This window comes from Naumovozyma dairenensis, chromosome 1, assembly GCF_000227115.2.
Source record: "Naumovozyma dairenensis CBS 421 chromosome 1, complete genome".
Taxonomy (NCBI): domain Eukaryota; kingdom Fungi; phylum Ascomycota; class Saccharomycetes; order Saccharomycetales; family Saccharomycetaceae; genus Naumovozyma; species Naumovozyma dairenensis.
The window spans coordinates 663,349-687,264 of record NC_016479.1 but is presented as its reverse complement, the minus strand read 5'-3'; the positions used below and the strand labels follow the sequence as shown (position 1 = coordinate 687,264).

Below are 23,916 nucleotides of genomic sequence, written 5' to 3'. Positions count from 1 at the left end.
AGTCTTATATTCTTCTCTCTACTTTAAGAGGTTGAGATTCTGATCTGGTATCGGACCCATATTTACATTTTCATTATTCGGCATATGGAACATACTTTGAAAATATGGCTTCGAAACATAGAATATATTACTCGAAATCTTAAAATAATGCGTAAAGCATAAACTTAAAATATAGTTGTTCGATTTAATTCGAACAGTGGTTTGTGACATAAACATTAAAATACAATAAAATAAAACATAAGTCATCGTGATTTCATTAACTCTTGAACTGAATGAAATATATCTTACATTTTTGATGTTTTACAGAGATGCCCAATGCAAAGTCCCCGTTGTAATTCACTGTATCATTTACATTATAGTAGAAAATAAAATTACAAATGAGGATTTCAGAGGTATTCTCTCCTGTAGACAAAGTGAAATTATATCCTGCAAATTTTGTCCGTTAAAGTACCTTGAGTTGTGTTCTAATAGAATAAAAATTACTGTTCAACACATTTATATGGGTTTAGGATACCTTCAGGATCAAAATAGACTTTGAAATCCCTTAAGATTTTTATTCTTCCTGGCTTTTTGAATATGAAATATAATTTTCTTTTGGAACCCTAGTCCATGTTCTGCACTAATTGAACCCTTCTTTGAAGAGACATATTCATAAACGAATGGTTCTAGCACCTTTTCGATATTTTTATCGTAGTTCCTTACAGAAACATTTAGATGTAAATTACCATCCCCTATGTGCCCAAATCCAACTGCCGATAGTACTGGCTTGGTTGAATCGAACATATTTTTAGTGTTCATTAGTCCGGCATCGGCTAATCTCGTATTAGTGGCCTCGACAAGAGAATATAAATGTTCCAGTGGTAATGAAACATCATATTTGTAGACTCCTCCATTCAATTGCGTAGATTCAGGAATCATCTCCCTCCAGTTCCATAAATTTTGTAGCTCTGATTCGTCTTGCGCCATCGTTCCATCTACTACTAACTCATCAGATATGACATTTTCAAGAAATGTCTCTAACTTGGAATCATCATGTTCTTTATTGGACCCTGAAGTTTCGATGAGAATATAGAAGGGATATTCATTACCCTCTAATGGGAAGGCAATATCCTTGCTTAAATACTCTTGAGTAAGTACCTGTGATTTATTATCCATAAACTCAAATGCTGATAAGATTTCATTCAATTCCATTTTTGCTCTCTTGAAAACTTTTAAAACATCTTTAAACTCATTTACAGCCAAGAAGGCAACATTATTGCACTTAGGTTTTGGAACTGTCAAGATAGAAACAGCAGTAATAATACCTAACGTCCCTTCTGAACCTATAAATAGTTGTTTCCAATCATACCCAGTGTTATCTTTCCGTGCTGCGTCTAAACTATTTAATATTCGGCCATCGGCTAAGACGACTTCAAGGCCTAATACGGAACCATGTAAAGAGCCATACTTTAAAAGTCTTAAACCACCTGCATTAGTAGCAACAACTCCTCCCATTTGGCATGATCCCTTAGCACCTAAGTCCAAAGGGACGAGATAATCATATTCTGAAACGAAGTCACTCGCAGACTCTAAAACTAAACCTGCATCACATTTCAATATGCCACTAACTAGGTCGAAAGACCTTATTTTATTCAAATTGGATAAGGAAAGGATAATTTCATCAAATATTGGGATGGACCCACCTACCAATCCTGTATTTCCACCTTGTGGTACCACTGCTAATTTCTCCTTTTGACAATATTTTAGAATTTCTGAGATTTGTGGGACTGTCTTAGGTTTCAAGACCAATTGAGAGTTTCCTTTATATTTCTTCATCCAATCTTCATTATAAGTCGTCAAAGAGTCCGTTGGAGTTGCTTGTATGATTTCTTGTTTAGAAAGAAGTGATTGGAAGAACGTGATATCTTGTTTCGTTAACTTCTTAAAATTGGGGGATCTTTTAACCTCTGGATAAGTTTCACTAGTTAACGAGAGATATCTCTTACCGAAGCTAGCTAGGAGCTTGAAAAGATGATTTCTCCTGAAAAGCGGAGAAAGCTTTTGCATTGTTATCTATTTACAAATTCCTTCGATTTGGTTAGTTTTTTCGTTGATCTGATACAACGTTGAAGGATGGTGAATAGTTGAAGTTAGTTACCTTTTATTCTTTTGACAATTTTCCATTGGAAGTGGAACTGCTATCTCGAGAAAGGATGCGATTTCTTCTCCGCGCGGAGTTTACGGTAGCGCCCTTAAACCCCACACACCTTTAGAAACTTTATCTGTTGGCGAGCAACTTTGGTCGGTCAACTTAAGAAGAACTATAACTATGATTTTGTTATTGAATGTCTATTTGAAAAAGAAAACCAACTCTCAACAAATAACTAGAGTCCTATAGCTTCTTGAAAACGTTTTATATGATAAAGGTAGATTCAATATATATCAGGAAAGAAGGCCAAGTATGTAAGTATATTTCAGGTAGGGATTCACGTGAGTAACCAATCCAACCTCTAACGTATATTTGCTGGGTCACCCTCCTTGGGTTTTTGCTACAAATTTCTGATAGACGAAGTGTAAAACATGTCACGGTGTTGGGAAATGGTATATATTCACCAGATATGTCCCTATGGGGACAGTCTGCTCCTCCCCCTCTTATAAGTGAGAGTAATATCTAATTATGTAAAATGTATATAGAAGTAAAATCCTCACCTATAAACTTGTAAAATTTAACAGCACATCACATCACATTGTGTTATACGACATGATTTAATATACGTCTTAAATTCCAACACAAAATCAAGATGAAAGAAAATTGAATTTTTTTGTTTACTTTTGCTTATTGATGCTAAAAGAATTTCTGTTCAAAATTACTCTTTATTTTAAAATATTTATGGTTTTAATTAGGAAATATAAACAAAAAAAGTTTTAATCTAATAGCTACCGCACAACACTAATTGTTAAGAACTTTGATGATATAGAGTGTGTGAGTGAATATATGTAGCCCGGATCAACGCTTTGAACCGCGGTGTCGAATATATAAGTGGGCATTGTAATAAGATAGAAGATAGAAAGACCCTCCTTGAATATGTACATAAACGAACGAAAAAAGAACCAACATATAATAGATATAGTGAATTAGCAACATACACTAGTAAATAACTATTACATAATTAATACACAACAACAATACTCAAGACCGCTCTGGTAACTCTCAGGTAAATGAACAAATGGACCCCCGTGGCTCTAGTGCTAGATCAGCACATAAAGAATCAAAACATCCTTCTATCCTTCTTTATTTTTCCTTTTTCGCTACCATGTTTTAAAGTATAACAATATCCTGAGACCAAATTGTGGAGACTATGAAAGTAACCATAATAAACAGTATGAAGGTATAATAGAATAAGAAGGCCCATGAAAATAGACATAAAGAATGAAGGAAGGAAGGAAGAAATATGGAAGGGCTGTAAGAAAAATAAAAAAATAAATAAATAAATAAATAAATAGTTATATTATCTTGTCACCGTTTAAGACGAGTCGTAGAAGTTTTGTGACGCCGAAGTAGGTAAGGCTGGATTCCTGGAAAGGAGAACAATGGGATACGATAGAAATGCTACATGGCGTATACTCCCCAGGGTAGCCTGGAGATATACATTTTGGTATAATAGGAGGGGAAGCTAAGAGTTTCATAAAAACTGAACACTTTTGAAATATTACATAAATTTATCCTCCATTTATAACACTCCCTTGGATTAAGACGTTAAATTTCATTTTCTTTTCTAAGCATTGAATAAGCGGGCGTAAAGATTAATGACCAATCTCACAAGAAAACAACAATACAACAAAATGTCAAACACTCCTATAGTATATTACAACCCGGATTGTACATTTTGTAAATTAATCAATGGTGATATTCCATCGTACAAGTTAATTGAAACCCAGTACTCATATTCGTTTCTAGATATCCATCCAATTGCGGAAGCCCACATTGTCATTGTTCCGAAATACCATGGCAAGTATCTTCATAATATTTCTGACCAATATTTAGTTGATATTCTGCCAATTGCGAAAAGGTTCGCCAAAACTCTAAGGTTACAAGAAGATGAGAACGGTATGGGATATAATTTGTTACAGAATAACGGAAGAATATCAGGACAAGTTGTTGATCATGTCCATTTCCATTTTATTCCTAAGAGAGACCGTGAAACGGGGTTAAGGATCGGATGGCCAGCCAAGACGGCCGATAAGGATACGTTGAAAGAATTACAAAAACATATCATGGATTCACTTGAAGGGAACGCCTAACTGAAGACTCAAGGATGTATCCAATAAACAAACAAAAAACAGATAGTTATTTATAAACACATATACATATACCTATTTAAAGGATCCATTTTCAGTAAAGGTGGATTCTTCTGATACAAAATCCCTAATTGCCCATTATATAATATTCGGACTTTTTTCTTTCACAATCTGTCGTCTACGGGTACCCGTGGAAATTTTAAGGGGCGGGGGCAAAATGGAGTTATACAACTATAACGGCAAATTACATATATAGATAAACTGTATATCGTTAACTTTTCTCTATAACTTGATAAACTAAGTCTGTTTACTACTTGAAAGAAAATTCCTTCTGGGTGGCAAACTTTAAGATACAAAGTACATAAGAGATATAGACCAACCAAAGGTTAAAATATCAAATAAATTCCAAAAAAAAGCAAACAAACGAACAAGAAAAGAAAGATGAAACATCCAGATCCAGGCAAGAAACATCATAGAAAACTATTAGATGCTTCAGGCGCTGCTCCTGAACAAGAAGATGTTACAGCTACCGCTATCCTAAGACAAAAGAAGAAACCAAACACTTTGCTTGTTGATGATGCTACCAATGATGATAATTCCATTATAGCGTTGAATTCAAACACGTTAGATACTTTAGAATTGTTTAGAGGGGATACTGTTTTAGTTAAGGGTAAGAAACGTAAGGACACCGTTTTGATTGTACTTGTTGATGATGAAGTGGAAGATGGTTCTTGTAAACTTAATAGAATTGTGAGAAATAATTTGAATATTAGATTGGGTGATTTGGTTACTATACATCCATGCCCTGATATCAAATATGCGTCAAGGGTTTCTGTCTTACCGATTGCGGATACTATTGAAGGTGTTACAGGAAACTTATTTGATGTGTTTTTGAAACCATATTTTGTTGAAGCTTATAGACCTGTAAGGAAGGGAGATCATTTTATCGTACGTGGTGGGATGAGACAAGTGGAATTTAAAGTTGTTGATGTAGAGCCTGATGAGTATGGTGTAGTAGCTCAAGATACTGTCATTCACTGGGAAGGTGAACCAATTGATCGTGAAGATGAGGAAAATAGTATTAACGATGTAGGTTATGATGATATCGGTGGTTGTCGTAAACAAATGGCTCAAATTAGAGAAATGGTTGAATTACCATTGAGACATCCACAATTGTTTAAAGCTATTGGTATTAAACCACCAAGAGGTGTCTTAATGTATGGTCCACCTGGTACAGGTAAAACTTTAATGGCAAGAGCTGTTGCAAATGAGACAGGTGCCTTTTTCTTCTTGATTAATGGTCCAGAGGTTATGTCCAAGATGGCTGGTGAATCTGAATCTAATTTAAGAAAAGCTTTTGAAGAAGCTGAAAAGAATGCTCCTGCTATTATCTTCATCGATGAAATCGATTCTATTGCTCCAAAGAGAGACAAAACTAATGGTGAAGTGGAAAGAAGGGTTGTCTCGCAATTATTAACTTTAATGGATGGTATGAAGACAAGATCCAATGTTGTTGTTATTGCTGCTACAAACAGACCAAATTCCATTGATCCAGCTTTGAGAAGATTTGGGAGATTTGATCGTGAGGTTGATATTGGTATTCCAGATGCTGTAGGTCGTTTAGAAATCTTAAGAATTCATACAAAAAATATGAAGTTGTCTGATGATGTTGATTTAGAATATCTAGCCAATGAAACACATGGGTATGTTGGTTCTGATGTCGCATCTTTATGTTCTGAAGCTGCAATGCAACAAATTAGGGAAAAGATGGATTTGATTGATTTAGAAGAAGATGAAATTGATGCAGAAGTGTTAGATTCGTTAGGTGTTACAATGGATAATTTCAAATTTGCCCTAGGTAACTCGAATCCATCAGCATTACGTGAAACTGTTGTGGAAAGTGTTAATGTTACATGGGAAGATATTGGTGGTTTAGATGAAATTAAGCAAGAATTGAAGGAAACTGTTGAGTATCCTGTTTTGCATCCAGATCAATATACTAAATTTGGTTTGGCTCCATCAAAGGGTGTTTTATTCTATGGTCCACCAGGTACAGGTAAGACGCTTCTAGCTAAAGCTGTCGCTACTGAAGTATCTGCTAACTTTATCTCTGTTAAGGGTCCAGAATTATTAAGTATGTGGTACGGTGAATCAGAATCTAATATTCGTGATATTTTTGATAAAGCAAGAGCAGCAGCTCCAACTGTAGTCTTTTTAGATGAACTAGATTCTATTGCCAAGGCAAGAGGTGGATCGATGGGGGATGCAGGCGGTGCATCAGATAGGGTTGTCAATCAATTATTAACTGAAATGGATGGTATGAATACAAAGAAAAATGTTTTCGTTATTGGTGCTACAAATAGACCTGATCAAATTGATCCCGCTATCTTAAGACCAGGTAGATTAGATCAATTAATATATGTCCCATTACCGGATGAAATTGCAAGGTTATCTATTCTACGTGCACAATTAAGAAAGACTCCATTAGAACCAGGCCTTGAATTGGAAGCTATCGCTAAGGCATCTCAAGGTTTCTCTGGTGCAGATTTATCATATATTGTTCAAAGAGCTGCTAAATTTGCCATTAAGGAATCCATTGAGGCACAAAAGGAAAAATTATTGAAGAAGGAACAAGAGGATGCCGAGGCAGAAGCTAATGGTATGGTAGTTGATAAGGAGAACGAAGATGAAAAGGAAGTTGAAGAAGATCCTGTACCATATATTACGAAGGAACATTTTGCTCAAGCTATGAAGACTGCTAAGAAATCTGTCTCTGAAGCTGAATTACGTCGGTATGAAGCTTATTCTCAGCAAATGAAGGCTTCCAGAGGCCAATTTAGTAATTTTGCGTTTGATGAAAATGCTGCTACTGCTGCCTCGTCTTCCAATGCTGCTTCAAATGCAAACGCAGGTGACAATGCCACATTTGGTACTGCTGCTGCGGAGGAAGATGATGATTTGTACAATTGAATTAGAAAAATATATAACATCTTTATATAGATATATATTCATTTGGTTTTAGTAGATATTTTTTTTTATTTGAAAAAATAACATGATTTAATTTAGCTACATTTGAAAACCCAAATCATATAAAGGAGATTGAAAATGTTACCATAAAAAAGATACAAGTTAAGTTAAGTGAGAAAAGGTAATTATAGGAAATGTAAGTTAATAGATATAAGTCTATGCTAGTTAATTATATGTTACATAATATGAATGGGTATTATTAATGCGAGGTATGCTAGTTTAGTGTGTGAAGAAAAATATATCATACGGATGATATATTGTATGCTTTTTTTGTTAGTTGCTATTTTTTTAATAAAATAATGAGCTGAAGTATTTTGTTAATGATCTTGAATTATCATTACTGTTACTGTAATTATTGTTATTGTTATTATTATTGAATGTAGATGCTTCGGTAATGAAAGAAGGACTATTTTTATAAGATAATAACATTTGTTGTTGTTTTTGTAACACTATGGGAATTTTTTCTTGATTATTATTGAAAGATTGTGTGCAAATCGGTATAAATTCCTCTTGTGGATCATCTATGGTTGAAAAAGTACTATGAGAACCTGTTGATAAGAAAGAATTGTTCGAGTAAGTTCTTGAATCTTTTCTAGGAACATAACTATGTTGGTTTGAATTTGTTCGGCTATTCGCAGGTACGTTATAATCGTTTGATGAAATTAGTGCGTCGATGTCAATAGCAACATAATCCTTTTGTACATGCATACTGTTATTTTTATTAGTGATTAATGCGACAGAGAATGGATTTGGTCTATAAGATTCTATTGCCTTCGCTAAATTTTGTTCTGTGAACATTAAATGATAATGGAAAAGATCCAATATTGTTATTTCTGCAGTATTAATTTCCTTTAGTGTGAATAATCCATTAGCGAATCGACTCCAGTCTGAAGTTTTTACATGTAAATCACTACTAAATTTAGAACTTAACATTAAACAAGCTAAGAATAGCTGGTGGTTACAAAAGTTCTTCAACTGGTTAAATGCATTTTTATCTTGAGCTAAAGTGCTTCTTATTCTTTCTAAATAGACGGTTGCTATCGATAGCGTAGGCGATTCAACATTAGAAGTAGATATTATATCGAGAATAAAGTTTGTCAAAGTTGGCAATGATCGAAGTTTATTTGGTCTGTTATCTCCATAAATGATAGTTGCTTTTGCTGATAGGAAATAAACAAATTCCATTGTTATAGGAGTCGTTGTCTTGATCATCTTTTTTGATAAATCTGCACTGTTCACTAAATTGTTTGCCATGGGTAATTGAGCGATATGCGTATATGTCCAATAAAAGGAAATGTTGAACAGATGAAACCTCGATGATGTTGGAAATGTTTCAGAACTGCGGCGAAGCAATATATGCGTATATATAACAATTTTTGTGTTTGATTAGAACTTATTGAATAACGAAGTAGTATAGAATATAAGTATAGAACAGGAAGGAAAAACTAACTATCATTCAGCAAAGGAGTTCCAATCCAATTCATTTCCCTTCCCTATATCTCTGGTTAAATTTATTTATTACTTACTAACGGGGAATAATAGGCACTTACACGATAGTTTTGTTTGTACTGGGCTTTGTTATTGTTGTGCATATGCCGTCGTTGAATGAAGGAATTTTCTATCTTTGCTGGGCGAACAGAAGACACCTTTCCATGACAGACAAAAGTGCAGACCCAAACCGGCAGGCCCAACCTCGGGTAGAACTCGAGCCCACACAATCGGAGAAGAGTGACTGTCAGAACACAATGGGACAAAACCTCCGTCCGTTTATAGGGGTAACAATGATGAAACGATCCAATGACCGAACAATGCGTAAGAAAAAAAAGTTGATGGGCGGAGGGCGCCCCGGTTTTCGCCAGACCCAAATTAGACATGGGGGCCAGTTAGTGCTCTGCTTCTGCTCTGATGGTTTCTCAGGTTCCAGGAGACAGAAGGAACTGAAGGAGACTGAGCGAGTCTTTTTCCCCAGTCTACGGGAATGTAAAGGAAATGTGGGATAGTGAAAAGTTTTCGTGTTTTAAAAAATTAATTTTTTCCAAACTTTAATTGAATTTTGGCTTTTTCGACCGAAAAGTTTTTCTCTAACTTACCAAGAAAACTACGCAGCAAAAAAACTGGAGCCTTTTCGACTTAAGAGAGTTTCCTTTTTAGGGAATCACTAATAGGAACGTACGTACTTACGTACGTAGACCGTTTAAGGAAATCAGGTTCAGTCAAGTTTTTTTTGACTAAATGAGACAAGACAGAAGGAATTGTTAGCTTTTTGCTCTTCTTTGTTTGTGTATTCGAGGTATTTTTCGGGCTTTAAAAACTACTTAAGGACTTTAAAAGGCAAGGGAGTTTTTTTTTCCTTATCTTCTCCATAGTTCGTTTACTCAATCTTTTTGATAATCGGAAACATGGATTGGGGAAGGGAATAAATATTATTAGTTTTAAACCGTATGCAGATTCCCTTACAAGTTCTTGTCTTTTAGACAAGTTAGAAGCAAGAACCACAAATCCACTTATCTTTACCTTGTCCTATCTCTATATAATGACAGATGTTTGGAATTAAACTTGAATCGAAGCTCAGGTAGAACCACTCCAATTCAACCCCGCAGGAAGGAAGGGACACTCCGTTTGTACAAGAAAAAATCAAAGCTGAAAAGCTTATGGAAAGGCTATCTTATATGTGCTGATCTAGCACTAGAGCCACGGGGGTCCATTTGTTCATTTACCTGAGAGTTACCAGAGCGGTCTTGAGTATTGTTGTTGTGTATTAATTATGTAATAGTTATCTACTAGTGTATGTTGCTAATTCACTATATCTATCATATGTTGGTTCTTTTTTCGTTCGTTTATGTACATATTCAAGGAGGGTCTTTCTATCTTCTATCTTATTACAATGCCCACTTATATATTCGACACCGCGGTTCAAAGCGTTGATCCGGGCTACATATATTCACTCATACCTTATATTAATTTATTATATATTGTTGCTTGACTTTTAGAGACTTACAATAATACGGTAAGTACAACAAACTGTAATTATCTCTTTTTTATGTTAGTAATGATTACTCAACGAATGTGTGCATGTAGGAAACATTTTTCTTGTACTCATCCATTTTCATTAACCAATTTGGGAAGAAAGCACTGACATTTTCTTGAATCATTTCATATGTGTCTGTAACTAAAAAACTGCAAGTCGTGAATCACATGAGAAAAGGTACTCAATTATTCGTAGAATACTAATACTACATGACAAAACAACAAGTGCAGATCAAAAATAGTGTTACATTTATCTATTCCTCATAAAATAGTTGCATTGATATAATAAATAGTGTACTGAAGAAATTATAAATTAGTCCATCTAAAAACTCTTGAAAAACGAATATCGATATCGCCTTTTTATATAATGAAAAACAAATGAGGAGTGAGCTCTAGAAAATCATTTAACTCTAACTCTTACCGAATGTATCAACATCAGGATAGTAGAAGAAGGCTAATGCAATCAACAAGTACATCGATAATGACATAACACCTTCTAACCAGTTTGATTCACCATCCAAAATCAAATAATTAGATAAAAACACAGCAATGAATAAAGTCGCAGTTTCGAAGGTGGAGAAATTTAATGTCATTGGGACATCAATCATCCACCCAACTAAAACCATAAAAGGTGTAACAAATAAAGAAATCTGTAAAGAGGATCCAATGGCAACACTTAAGGCTAAATCCATTTTATCTTTCATTGCTACCAATACCGAAGTAACATGTTCTGCAGCATTACCAACAATTGGGATAACAATTAAACCAATAAATGTCTTTGATAAACCTGTAGATTCAACTATATTGTCAATGGTCCCAACTAGATAGTCGGCACAAATTGAAATTACAACAGTGGCACCTAATAGAAACAATAATGATGACCTTATTGATAAAGTATGTTCTGGCTTTGAACTATATTGACTCAACACTTCATCTGTTTCTTCCATTTGTTCTTCAAATAAATCGTGATGACTACCTAATTGGAAAGCTAAGAAAAAAACATAAACCAATAGTAATATAATGGAAGTACCTCTAGATAATTCTAAAATCTTTTCATTAACAATCCAATCTTCCTTACCCTCTGGCAATGTTGCCTTAAAAGCAGCTGGAATCAATAACGAAGCACAAGAAATGGCTAATAAAGATGACATGGTTTGAGCGGCAGTTTGATTGAACTTTTGTTGTATTCTATTATATCCACCAAAGACAAAACAGAACCCAAGCACTAAAAGCAAATTAGATAACAAACTACCTAACATGGAAGCTTGAACGATTCTTACTTGGCCCTCTTTCAATGCGATAATGGAAACAATCAATTCAACAGCATTACCGAAGGTTGCATTCAATAAACCTCCCACGGTACTACCAGCTTTATCAGCCAATTCCTCTGTAGCATAGGCCAGAATAGCAGCCAATGGAATGATTGCTAAGAAATTGAAAATGAACACATATGTATGCGATAATTCGAAATATCCCCAAATTAAACCCAATGGAACAAAAAGTAATAGAATATTTAATGGAGATGAATATAGAACATATTTCATGTCAATTTTAGCGGCTTCCCAATTAGATATTGCGGAATAGCTATTGGAACCTCCACGACTTCTACGTGGAACATCTGGAGTTAGTAATGGACTTCTTGCATCCGTCATTTTTTTGTTTTGTGTTTAAGTATATCTTCTTATGTCAAGCACTCTGGAAACTTAATAAGTGCTTGCTTTATGCTTGTTTACAACTAACTGTAGTTATTCCTCCCAACTAAATAATGAGACGAGACATCGGATCTGAATTATAATCTAACTTATTAAAAGGAGGAGATGTAAATCTCTTATTTTGACAGCGGAAAATTGCATTATCCATTCATCTTCGCGAAGAGAAAACACCGCGCTTCCTCTCCATTTAATCCTCAAATTTACCGCGGGGGATCCTACATATGCCTCCTATGAAAATAATTTGACGTGGGCCCTGTGGAAAATATCACAATATCTTTATCATACCATACATGCTTAATCATGATTAGATTATATTATATAGTAGACAAATAGACGAAGTATTGTCGTTAGGTTCTATAAAATGATTCTTGTGCTCCATGGGACAATAACTAGGTATCGCTAAGAATGAGTGAAGGCATCGAAAGCGGGACAAGAATCTTTAAGATGGGAGTACAGCCGAGAGGTGATATTAGAAAATGTTGATTAAAAAACTGGCGGCATTCACATTCACAGATTATAATTCAACCAGGGCTACGTTCCACTACAACAGCCATATCTTCACACAGATAAACGACAAATAGGGAAAAGATAAACCTTTAAATTTGACGAAATTAAATAGGATAAATTTTTCATAATTATATAGCCTTCATGCCTAATCATCAATTTAGGTATGTTCTCTTGGTGGGGCAAATCTGCTCCAGGTAGGTTCTAATTAAGCATTATCTATAGAAATACCGTATTTTGTCATCGATGATATCAAATATATTCGGAATACCAATGTTGATCACTTAATGCAGCTAATCTACTTTGGCACGAATTACGAGTCAAGTCGAGTACAAAATATAAATAACTCTAATTACACAACAAGAACTAATAATATTGCGGTAATGAACACAGTACTCCCCCATAAAACAGTCGCAATCAATACGGCTGTATCATTTGATAATGTTCTTTTCCACAATCTGAATATTCGCTTGGCTATTTTTAAAAGCCCTCCAGTTTGCTGCTCATCATCATCCTCTCTGGTAATAATACTATTACTGCGGTATTGTTGGATTATGGATGATCTACGCCCTATTGGATCAGCAAACATTGTATCAAAATTTGCAAATGTATTTTTTTGCGCAATTGACAATAATGGCTCGCTCTCCAATTGAGGCCACTCTGATGTATGTGAATTATTCACCGGCCTTTTATTATCGCTGACCATCAATTCTTGAATATACTTAGCATCATTAAACCAATCTTTTAAGTCTTTAAAATAGAAGATCATGAAGTTAGCAATGAAATTAACTGCCGTAAATGGTAAAACAAGAGCTAATAAAAAATGTCCGATTGGTTTTAACCCAAAATAGTTCACAATTGCAGTGAATAAACCTTCATGACCTGGCACATAAATGAAATAAATTGACATCATTAATGATTCACCCGTAAGTAGGAATATATTCGCTAGTATAATTAGGCACATTTGCAATAATTGAAATAAAAAGTCTTTCGTCTTCGTTATTTGATAGAAGTATTTAATTGGGTTATACTCATTGTCAATAGTATCATTGAGATTCCCATTAGTAGCTATATTGGTATTATCATCGAAAGCATCGGCCAAAGATTGTCCTTCTAATTTACTTGAAATAATCTTTAAAGAGTTATCAGCACTATTAATCACAACAATCGGGCTTTCTTCGTCAGCACTGACGCTTCCATCATTTGTATGGAGTTTAGAAGTTGATGAACTACCATAGCCATGGTTTGACTTCGAACAATAGACATTATCAGAAATCTTAGACGATTGCCGCCTTACATCTACACACATGGATAAGGATATCTTCTTTCTATCCAGTATAGGAGAGCCAATATTATCACTATGAATTTGACTAATACCATTTCCATTTGAATTATCTTTCGGTATTTCTTGATATGTAAATAAATTCTCTAATACTCCAATACTGAATTCTCCCAATGCCCACGATATCCCAAAGATATATGCCTGTCTCGGTATAATCTGCCAATATTCCCCTGATTTAAATAAATTCCCATTGGAAATGAATGTTTGATTATATTTTGGATCTTGAACTTGGGGATACGCTAACGTAACTAAAATACAAAACATAAACCAATCATTTAGGGGAAAATCAACAATTATATTTAAAACTAAATATCGTTGATTTATATTGAATAAAAATGTCCTTATGAAGTAATATAGGAAGGGTGAAAACAACCCCAATAAAGACGTTCGGAAATAATCTTGAGAATTCGGATTGAATAAGCCTGGTTCATTATATCGATTGGACAATAAATCTGATGTCCAATACATGAATATGAATAAAAATATGGAAACAAAGCTCGAAACTATTACAATTTGTGCATTTTTTGAACAAAACAATGGCATGAAATATGATGTCGAATGGCTAAGACGGACCATCCTTTAGACGATCCAAAGTTGGGAAGCAAAGGGAAAAAGAGCAAATATTTCAGTAAGGCTAGCTTTGACTTTTGTTTCTATGGTAACGAACCTTTTCTTCTTCGTGCATTATTTTCTAAATTAAAATTCACATAAATATTGAATATGTTGCCTAAATAACTTGAAAATATACAATTATAGCGTCGATGCGCGTAAGTAACGTTATCTACACATACACAAGTACAAAAAATCAATGAAAGATCTATCGTTGTTCCAGTTAAATAATAAGATGTTAACTTCTAGAATTAATATAATGAATTTGGTTAATTATTTTATATATAAATATATATATACTTTCATGTATGGTTGTCTAGAAGGTTTTTATTTTTTTAAGTAATTATTATTTTATTTTAGTTTCTTAATCGAATAAACCGAAACCCATGTCAGCATCAGATTCTTCTTCTTCAGCTTCTTCTTCAGCAGCAGCTTCAGTGGCAGCTTCACCAGAAGCAGCAGCACCGGAAGCAGCAGCAGCACCAGCAGCTGGACCAGCATTGTGGAAACCAGATAAGATTTCTTTCAAATCCTTACCTTCTAAAGCCTTAGCGTAAACATCAGCCCAGACCTATAATAAATGTAATAATTTAGAAATTGGAACGTATTAACGTCAAATTTTAGATGCATGAAAAATGGTTAGTAAAAATTCAAAGATATTTGAGATCATTGATACTTTCATGATTTTATGAGAAAAAAAGTATTTTTGAAAGGTATTTTGGAAATTATTCATAATCCAATCTATCAGGCGAACCGATTTTGGCGGTTTCTATTTGATTATTAGACTTCTTGATTGGGTTCTTATTTTGCTATAATGTTTATTACTTTTAACAGTTTTCTCAGGGAAGCTTAATCATATATTGTTGATAAACAGTATCTATTGCGTTTCTTTTAGACCTTACAATTCTACTTATGGATATGTTGTTTCCTAGTTTGATCTTCAATATAAATCATTAATTTCTGGATAACTTTCACTTTTTCAATACTAATTCAATACTTTATCTTGTCCACACATTAAATCAATGGAAGTACATATAAATATATTCAAAAAAAGGTTTTCATACGTTTTCGACAGAGGCACCAGCAGCTTTGGTGACAGACAATAGGTTTTCACTGGTGATATCTAAACCAGCATCAGCTAAGATGAAAGCGGCGTAAGAGATGATAGCGTCAGACATTTTATTTTGCGTTTACGGACTTTATCATTGAAGAATACTTGAAAACGAATAACAAGTTACGCTTTTTTAAGGCTGTATACCTTTAATTGTCTCTAACTTGGTACATTACATACCGTACTGAATAGTATATGATGGTAGGATGGATAATGACTTCTGAAAATTTCAGATGCCTTGCGATGTTTATTTTTCGCGGTTCTGGACAGTTCTTCCAGGATTTTTCAGACGTTTTAGATATGTTTGGGTTTAGCCCCAAAGGTAGGGATGTAAAATACGTGACTGCTCTTTTAAAATAAGGGACGGGAACAGTCTTTATGAGGCCAAAAAGTTCATAAATAGTACAAGTGATATATATAATATTAGAACTAGCTTTTGATAATTTTCTTCATTTCAACTGTAGCTGCGCTTCTATATTAAAGAATATTTATTTTATAGGGATTATTTATGAAATATACAATAATGGTAAGATACTTAAGGAGGACGTTTTCGTCCTGCCTGCCCGTTTGCAAAAGATTACACCTTCCATCTAACTTCCGTTGTTATACTTGACAGTAAATGTATTATCAAATTTTCATTTATGAAGCTTGTCTAATTTTTCTTCTAAATTATCAATGTCTTTACGTTGTTTCTTCAGTTGTTCTTTGAGGCGTAACAATTGCTCTCTCTCATGTTGTTTTGCAAAGTAATCTTCATTTGCCCTTTCTCTTTTGGTAAATGAATCTTCAGTAGCTGTGCCTCGGGGGGCACCTGTAGAGCCTTCTGTGTATGATCTTTTTGACATGATCCCACGATTTAGTTTTATTGAACGTGTTATTATTTTAGAACGTGATAGCATCGGCGTATTTATATCGATTGTCTTCTATCGATATATTTATTAATGTGATCCACAAAGGAAATTCAAATTCAAGAAAATCTTAAAAGCCTCGAACTACCTTAAGAGGTCATAAATTATATGTATTGTAGATTGGGGTATTCCATTCACCTTGGGATGGATGTATATAGAATACACTTTTATCCCCGCATATAGTGGGCAGTAATGCATATTTAAATCAAGCGCTCAATGATTGGATAATTAAGGCGCGCTGTGATTGGTAGTTGAGATGTCTTACCTTAAGTACGTACGTAAGGACCTGCTTTGGAGTTCGAAAATTTAGGCGACTCGAAGATAAAGCATTTGGATTGGGCAGAATTTATAGACTTTAAACATAAAAAATGAGGTAAATTATAAAGGACTTTCCATAAAACATTTGAGACAGATACAATGTAAATGTCATGCCATTAAGTATATGCAGATTTTTGATTTATATAATGTGTAGAACTTGTATAATAGAATTAATGTTTCTCATTAATTAAAGTATGGTACAATTGTGTAAGTGGAATAGCGAATGCTTTCTCTAGAATTACTTCTTAGCCTTTTTGGCATTTGGTTGTTCAGTAGTGATATCTAAAGGTTCTTCGCTGTCAGACATTCTTCTAGCTTTCATCATCGGCGTATTGACAGTTGTGTGGAAATCTTTAATTATAGAATCGACATCATCAATGTTTAATGGTCTAACATCACCTAAGTTCTTAATCTTAGTGGTGACTTCCTTAACTTGGTCATCTGTTAGAGCTAAGTTTAATTGGTCAACTCTTGATTTAATAGCGTTCCAACCAGTCAATCTATTAGCAAAATGAATATATCTCTTCATACCGAAATCATGAGGATCTAAGATTTCGTATGTAGAAGGGTTAGCTAGAATGGCCTTGGCATGAATACCAGCCTTATGTGTAAAAGCACAGAATCCTGTAATTGGGTTATTAAATGGAATATTAACTTCAACAGCTTCGGCGACCAAGTTTTCTAGATCTCTGATCTTATGTAACTTATACTTAGATTTAACGTATTTTGGAGCAGCAACAATCATTCTTGCCATCAAACCACTTAATGGAACAATACCATTTCTTTCACCAATGCCCAACACACAGACATCAATTAATCTGGCACCAGCTTCAAGAGCACAATAGGCATTACCAATAGCACAGCCTGTATCATTATGGAAATGACATTCAATATCACAATTGACAACTGTCTTCAACGTTCTAACTAATTCATAAACTTGTCTTGGGTTAGCACAACCAACGGTATCAGCAATGCCGACTCTATTAACACCAATTTTACTGACGGTCTTATAAATATTCAAAAGATCAACCAAATCACTTCTAAATGAATCTTCAGAAGAAAATCTAATCTCAATGCCTTTAGATTTAACAAATTCAATGACTTCAATGGCACTCTTAGCAATGTAATTCATATCTTTACCATGAGAATATTGTCTTAAAAATTTAGACGTCCCAATAACGACATCAACACCATCAACACCCGTTTCAACAGCAACTCTAGCGTCATCCAGATGACATCTAATATGTGTTAAGATCTTAGCCTTTAAACCTAATTTACAAATAGCTTCACAATCCTTTCTTGATTGTTCAGAAGCCACTGGGGAGGTTAATTCAATATAATCAACACCAAAGTCATCTAAGGCTTTAGCAATTTCAATCTTCTTTTCAGTAGAGAAAAAAGAATTGGCAAATTGTTCACCTTCTCTTAAAGTGGAATCAATCAATTGGAAATTATTGACATTAGATAAGAAATCAGATGGGTTTGGACCGTATGGGTTGGCTTGGTACGGTTGGGGTTGATCATTGGCATTTCCTGTTCCTTCGTTAGTCATTTTGATAATATATCTTAATTTCCTAAGTTGTTAGTTAAGAACTATTTCAGTTTACTGTTATTTTTCAAGAGAACCTTGGAATTAAAACGACATATCAATCGTATTCCCTTCATTTGAAAACATTCTACGTTTATATAATATTATTCGATGAAAGATTCTTGGACCTCAATGATCTAATGATAAAAATTCCACCGTAATTTAAGGGTCTGTCAAAATTCATGAATAATTCAACTGTGTATAAAGGTGATTTTGTTTTACTAGCCTACAACTCGTACTACATTTTAGCTATTGTTGCATGAGTATACAAGTAGTACGTACAGTTTATGACACACCTTTATTTATGGCACTTGCTTCGCTAGTATTATTTTCGTAGGCGGGAACTTCAAAATTCCGTCGGAAAAAGTCAAGAAAGCGAGGAAGTTTCCACTCCGATGAATCTTCGTCGAGGGTGTCTAATTTTATGGCCATGAAGGACTAGTCATACAGAAATACACGTACGAAGAAGTCGAAGACTAAAATTCCGTCGAGATTGAGAATCATCACCTTTTGTTTACCGGCGGGATATCCTACTAGATGTGCCATGCAATGGCGAAAAACGTAAATGCTCTAATTGGAATCTTCATTTTGTTGCGAACAACAGGCTATTTTATACAAATATGTGGGGATAATACTCAGTCAATGGCACTGACATATATTTAAATAACTGATGGGATGCGTCCACATCAACAATTGGCTCAACTTTTCTATTATAGAAGTCTGATTATTGTAACATTGCAAAAGATGCTGACTTACTTTATTGTATCTAACAACTACCTAGATCTTCTAGAATTATTGAAATCCAATTTCGAACACTACACATGTGTCATAGGATATGAAGATACGTTTTTTACTGAATGTTTGCCTGCCGAAAGGGACCAAATAATTAAGGGAGAGTATTCATTTCCTTTTTTGGAGAACTAATCTGAGGGATGCTAGTGAGGTATCTAATTAACTTCACCATTCTTACATGTCCTGTAACTATATTCATGGCTCTAATTACTTGGTAATAAGCTTCTTCTCATTCATCATATTGTAGGCTAAGCTATCCGACTGCTGATGAGCTTGGTTTATCTTAACAAAGTTCGCTACGTTGAAAATGTCAAATGTACGTAAAGATAGGCGCCCTCTTGAAATTTGAAGTTATTTCAAATTTATATCTCCCCTAGATTCTTTACAAACTCCTTTGACACATATTATAAGTATTCTACCGGGAAGAAATCCTATCGACCTTGCTTACGGATAACTATAGCTTCGAACCATATCGAATGGTTAACTTGTACCCACCATTACTTCTTCCTTTCATTATTACCAAATCGTTAAATGGAAGATGTTTCTCCTCATCGAGCTTATTATTAAACTCCGCCACACTCAAACAGAACAAGAAGTCCTCCGAAGACTACCTAGCGGATCCTAACAAGCTAATCATCATCCCGATAAGGAAAGAAAGATCTTACATATATTACAAACATTCAGAGGAACTATTAAATAAAGATTCAAAGATATTAAAATTTGAAAATTATACTTTGACAAAAGGTGCTACATTATGGAGAAAAATCAAAGATTCACCCAATATAATAAATAGGAGGATTGTCGATTTTGTCGATTTTTTTCTCAATCAAATATCATGGACCGAAACCTCCCTTAGATCAATACCAGGGGAGCGATACATTTTAAAAGGGCTTCGAAAGATGGATAAAAAAACTGGGATGCATAATACTACAGCGGAATATGTCAAAGATATAACTTCTAATGATAAGAAGAGTCCAATGCTTCCTATTTCTGTATATTACCCCAACGATCAATTGACATCAAAAGAGGTCGTAAGACAAGCCGAACGCTTAGCTAACGAAGGTTTACGCTACCATTTCAAGTATATGTGGTATTGCATTATTGGAATTCCATTGACATTTCCATTGATTCTGATACCCATAATTCCAAACGTCCCTGGATTTTATTTGACATACAGAGCGTACTGTAATTTGAAAGCGTATTTAGGTGCCAAACATTTGAAAGCTATTATTCATGATCATAATCATGTACAGAGTTCAGCACGTCTAGAGTTTCAATGTTTCCCAGCATATTCTAGGCTCTTTAAGAGAGGGAATACTGATAACATGAGGCTCGATACCGACTTAAAAGATAAAATCATAAATTTCTTGGATATTAAAGAAATTGACCAGGATTTAACGAATGTCATAAAACAAGAAAGCCGCATTAGGGAAAAGGTTACTCACAAATAAGAAGTACAGAAATAGTGACTGCTTTACATCCGTACATTCGTTGTACACCCACTCATTTTAGTTGCTTTGTTCCTTTAAGGGAATTATGAAAATCTGGGAGATTTCTCTCCCGTTACGCGAGAAACGAAAGCAAGCAAGTTCCCCTGCTTGTACTTATCCCCTTAATTATTAGATCCTATTCTTTATAAGGAGCATGATTTAACTACTCCAAATCTCTTATTAAACTACTACTATTTTGTATTAACTATATTAAAATCCCCTTCAATTCTGTTTTTTGATTTTATCCTTAAAAGACCAAACCCATTTATTCACAATGAGAGCTAAGTGGAGAAAGAAGAGAACTAGAAGACTAAAGAGAAAGAGACGGAAGGTCAGAGCTAGATCCAAATAATCTAGAGGCAATGAATTGATGAATTTATGACGAAATCTGATAACTATTAATTAAGTTAAATTTTATCTCTATTTATTTATTATATCTACTGTTTCAATATATTATCTAGCTGCAAATAAAATAATACTTTTATTTCAAAAATTACAAGAAATGCCATTTTATACTTCTAGTACAGACTCGATAATATATACTCAACTTTTTTTCATAGCTGTAAAGCGTTGCACATAAAATAGCATGAATTCTATCTTGTTTCATTATGCAATTTTGTGCAGCAGCTTATTTCACGAAACCAGTCGAAAAAAGACCTTTTACTACCATTATTTGAGAGATCTTCGTTATCAACATGACGAGTGGTTAGGGTCACATCGTTTCTCAATTGCTGGCTCCTGAATACCTCTCCATGCTGACGTTGGTATTGGTTCATATATGAATTCAAATCAATATAATGTATTGGTATAGGGTTATTATAATATTGTTGATAAGTCGATTCAATTGAAGTCAATTGATTACAAGTGACATCAATTTCGCGATCTCTGAGAACAGCAGGGCGCGGTGCTTCGAGTAGTGGGTATACGATTGGCGTTCCGGCTGCCAAATTTTTTGTACTATCCTCTAGGTCAAATGAACAGTCTTCATCGTTTTCAATGTCTGCGCTCACTTCAGTATTAAACGGGAATATATTTAAGATACTTGTATTGAGAGGAACCGCCTTTCTTTTAGAGTTATTCGTTTGAGAAGTATCCCAAAGCCAATTGTTTAAAGAATCCCAAGCATTAGTCAATCGCTTACTTAAATACATATCATATTTTGCTTTATTTCTTTCTCTTTCGAACTTTGGTGTACTTATTTGAAAAGGATGAGCACCATCAACAGCTAAAGAAGAACCGCGATTTTGTGACGCAGATGGTCTCCATTTAATAAGAGTATCTTCCATTCTCTGGGTAAACTCATCGGTATCGGTAATGTTCTTTTGTCTATGTTGTTTTTCAAGGACTAAATCTCTAATGGAAGGTATATCCTTTCCTGGTAAAACGTTCAGTAATTTTCTTGTTGTATTTTCATCCTCAATTACATTTAATGCACCTTCCTCTATAGTAGAATTGGGAGTCATTACTAAGCCCTTCCCTTATTCTCAGATTGAATCCTAGATTTAATCCCAAAAAATTGTTTCTCTTGTAGATAACTAAACATCTATAGAATTATCCTCGTAGGATTCCTTTTAACAGTTTATAGACTATTTCTATTTCTTGAAGATTTGTGTCATCGTAACTTTTCTGTCGCGAATTGACCCTCAATTGAATGGAGCATTTAACTAGGGTGGAACAACACCCCTTTTCTTATATACCCTAGGGCTAGGATTTTGATAATATTCAAGAAAAAGCAAGAATTTAGAACAAAGAAAAATTATAGAATTGAATCATTTGACGAGCCTTTTAAAGAATCTGGCACGTAAGAGGTTTCAGTAAGGAGATAAAACGTGAGTTTCCCTGCGTATAAGACCATTGTAAATTATTGGGAGGAATTGATTGAAAGAAAACGAGTGTTGATCAAGTTTTATTTTTGTTGGGAGAATAACATCAGTATACTCGATTCAGGAAGGTAACAAGATAATATTTGCCAAAAGGTTCAATAGAGACTATAACTAGAAGAAAAAAAAATGGAAATGACTGACTTGGAAGATATTGCCATGCAAGATGCTATAGAAGAAGAAGAAGGAACACAGTTTAAGATTGATAAAGAAAATGGTGGAACTGCCAATTCAGGTATTATGAAGCGAGACTTAAACATTAATGAATTGGACGAATGGATATCTTATTTAATGAAGTGTGAAACGCTTTCTGAGAATAATGTGGTACAGTTATGTGACCTGGCCAAATCAATTCTACAGAAAGAAGAAAATGTTAGAAATGTTAATGTTCCCGTGACGATATGTGGTGATATACATGGTCAATTTCATGATTTACTTGAACTTTTCAAAATTGGAGGCCCTGCTCCAGATACGAACTATTTATTCATGGGTGATTATGTTGATAGAGGGTATTATTCTGTTGAAAGTGTAAGTCTATTAATTGCGTTGAAATGTAGATATCCTGATAGAATCACTATATTACGAGGTAACCATGAATCGAGACAAATCACACAAGTCTATGGTTTTTATGACGAATGCCTAAGAAAATATGGTAGTGCAAACGTCTGGAAATTATTTACCGATTTATTCGATTATTTGCCAATTACAGCATTAGTTGATAATAAGATATTTTGTCTCCACGGGGGTCTTTCACCAATGATTGAAACTATTGATCAAATTAGAGACTTAAATAGACTACAAGAAGTACCTCATGAGGGACCGATGTGTGATTTACTTTGGTCTGATCCAGATGACAGAGGCGGATGGGGCATCAGCCCTCGTGGTGCTGGTTTCACATTTGGACAAGATATCAGTGAACAGTTCAACCATACAAACGACCTGGAACTTGTAGCTAGAGCCCATCAATTAGTAATGGAGGGATATGCGTGGTCTCATGGGGAAAATGTCGTAACCATATTTAGTGCGCCAAATTATTGTTATAGATGTGGTAATCAAGCTGCTATAATGGAAGTTGATGAAAACCATAATAGGCAATTTTTACAATATGATCCATCAATAAGGCCAGGAGAACCCTCCGTGACAAGAAAGACACCCGATTATTTCTTATAATGCAACTCTTCCCATGTAATATCAATAACAACGTCTGAGATACCACTGTTGAATCGCAACTGAAAAAATATAAAAAATTCTTGATTACGTCCATACGCAAATTAATTCTATCCTATAATTCATTTTTACATATTAATATTTTTAATTAATTCCTACCAAT

At 34.4% G+C, this 23,916-nt stretch overlaps 11 protein-coding genes across 11 annotated transcripts, besides 1 other annotated feature; 4 read left to right on the top strand and 7 right to left on the bottom strand.

The window, feature by feature from the left end:
* Positions 1-522: 522 nt before the first annotated feature.
* DLD2 (D-lactate dehydrogenase) lies at positions 523-2,046 on the bottom strand (the record flags this gene model as incomplete). The annotated part of the gene is made up of 1 exon (XM_003667658.1): positions 523-2,046. The coding sequence occupies one exon, from the start codon at positions 2,044-2,046 to the stop codon at positions 523-525; it is 1,524 nt and encodes a 507-aa protein (XP_003667706.1).
* Positions 2,047-3,786: 1,740 nt separating this feature from the next.
* Positions 3,787-4,281, top strand: NDAI0A03050 (uncharacterized protein; the record flags this gene model as incomplete). The annotated part of the gene is made up of 1 exon (XM_003667657.1): positions 3,787-4,281. The coding sequence occupies one exon, from the start codon at positions 3,787-3,789 to the stop codon at positions 4,279-4,281; it is 495 nt and encodes a 164-aa protein (XP_003667705.1).
* A 438-nt stretch (positions 4,282-4,719) lies between these two features.
* On the top strand, positions 4,720-7,248 carry NDAI0A03040 (uncharacterized protein; the record flags this gene model as incomplete). Its single annotated transcript, XM_003667656.1, has 1 exon — positions 4,720-7,248. The coding sequence occupies one exon, from the start codon at positions 4,720-4,722 to the stop codon at positions 7,246-7,248; it is 2,529 nt and encodes an 842-aa protein (XP_003667704.1).
* Positions 7,249-7,593: 345 nt separating this feature from the next.
* On the bottom strand, positions 7,594-8,559 carry NDAI0A03030 (cyclin family protein; the record flags this gene model as incomplete). The annotated part of the gene is made up of 1 exon (XM_003667655.1): positions 7,594-8,559. The coding sequence occupies one exon, from the start codon at positions 8,557-8,559 to the stop codon at positions 7,594-7,596; it is 966 nt and encodes a 321-aa protein (XP_003667703.1).
* Positions 8,560-10,742: 2,183 nt separating this feature from the next.
* On the bottom strand, positions 10,743-11,984 carry VCX1 (Vcx1p; the record flags this gene model as incomplete). The annotated part of the gene is made up of 1 exon (XM_003667654.1): positions 10,743-11,984. One exon carries the CDS (start codon positions 11,982-11,984, stop codon positions 10,743-10,745), a length of 1,242 nt encoding a protein of 413 aa, XP_003667702.1.
* Positions 11,985-12,900: 916 nt separating this feature from the next.
* Positions 12,901-14,466, bottom strand: AIT1 (Ait1p; the record flags this gene model as incomplete). Its single annotated transcript, XM_003667653.1, has 1 exon — positions 12,901-14,466. The coding sequence occupies one exon, from the start codon at positions 14,464-14,466 to the stop codon at positions 12,901-12,903; it is 1,566 nt and encodes a 521-aa protein (XP_003667701.1).
* A 397-nt stretch (positions 14,467-14,863) lies between these two features.
* RPP1B (ribosomal protein P1 beta) lies at positions 14,864-15,677 on the bottom strand (the record flags this gene model as incomplete). Its single annotated transcript, XM_003667652.1, has 2 exons — positions 14,864-15,070; positions 15,564-15,677. The coding sequence occupies 2 exons, from the start codon at positions 15,675-15,677 to the stop codon at positions 14,864-14,866; spliced, it is 321 nt and encodes a 106-aa protein (XP_003667700.1).
* Positions 15,678-17,074: 1,397 nt separating this feature from the next.
* LYS20 (homocitrate synthase LYS20) lies at positions 17,075-18,388 on the bottom strand (the record flags this gene model as incomplete). Its single annotated transcript, XM_003667651.1, has 1 exon — positions 17,075-18,388. One exon carries the CDS (start codon positions 18,386-18,388, stop codon positions 17,075-17,077), a length of 1,314 nt encoding a protein of 437 aa, XP_003667699.1.
* A 1,304-nt stretch (positions 18,389-19,692) lies between these two features.
* Positions 19,693-20,667, top strand: MRX19 (Mrx19p; the record flags this gene model as incomplete). Its single annotated transcript, XM_003667650.1, has 1 exon — positions 19,693-20,667. The coding sequence occupies one exon, from the start codon at positions 19,693-19,695 to the stop codon at positions 20,665-20,667; it is 975 nt and encodes a 324-aa protein (XP_003667698.1).
* A 313-nt stretch (positions 20,668-20,980) lies between these two features.
* Positions 20,981-21,058: a sequence feature (Short protein (NDAI_0A02970, CCD22454.1) was converted to a misc_feature.).
* A 241-nt stretch (positions 21,059-21,299) lies between these two features.
* Positions 21,300-22,169, bottom strand: NDAI0A02960 (uncharacterized protein; the record flags this gene model as incomplete). The annotated part of the gene is made up of 1 exon (XM_003667648.1): positions 21,300-22,169. The coding sequence occupies one exon, from the start codon at positions 22,167-22,169 to the stop codon at positions 21,300-21,302; it is 870 nt and encodes a 289-aa protein (XP_003667696.1).
* Positions 22,170-22,715: 546 nt separating this feature from the next.
* NDAI0A02950 (serine/threonine-protein phosphatase) lies at positions 22,716-23,756 on the top strand (the record flags this gene model as incomplete). Its single annotated transcript, XM_003667647.1, has 1 exon — positions 22,716-23,756. One exon carries the CDS (start codon positions 22,716-22,718, stop codon positions 23,754-23,756), a length of 1,041 nt encoding a protein of 346 aa, XP_003667695.1.
* Positions 23,757-23,916: the final 160 nt, after the last annotated feature.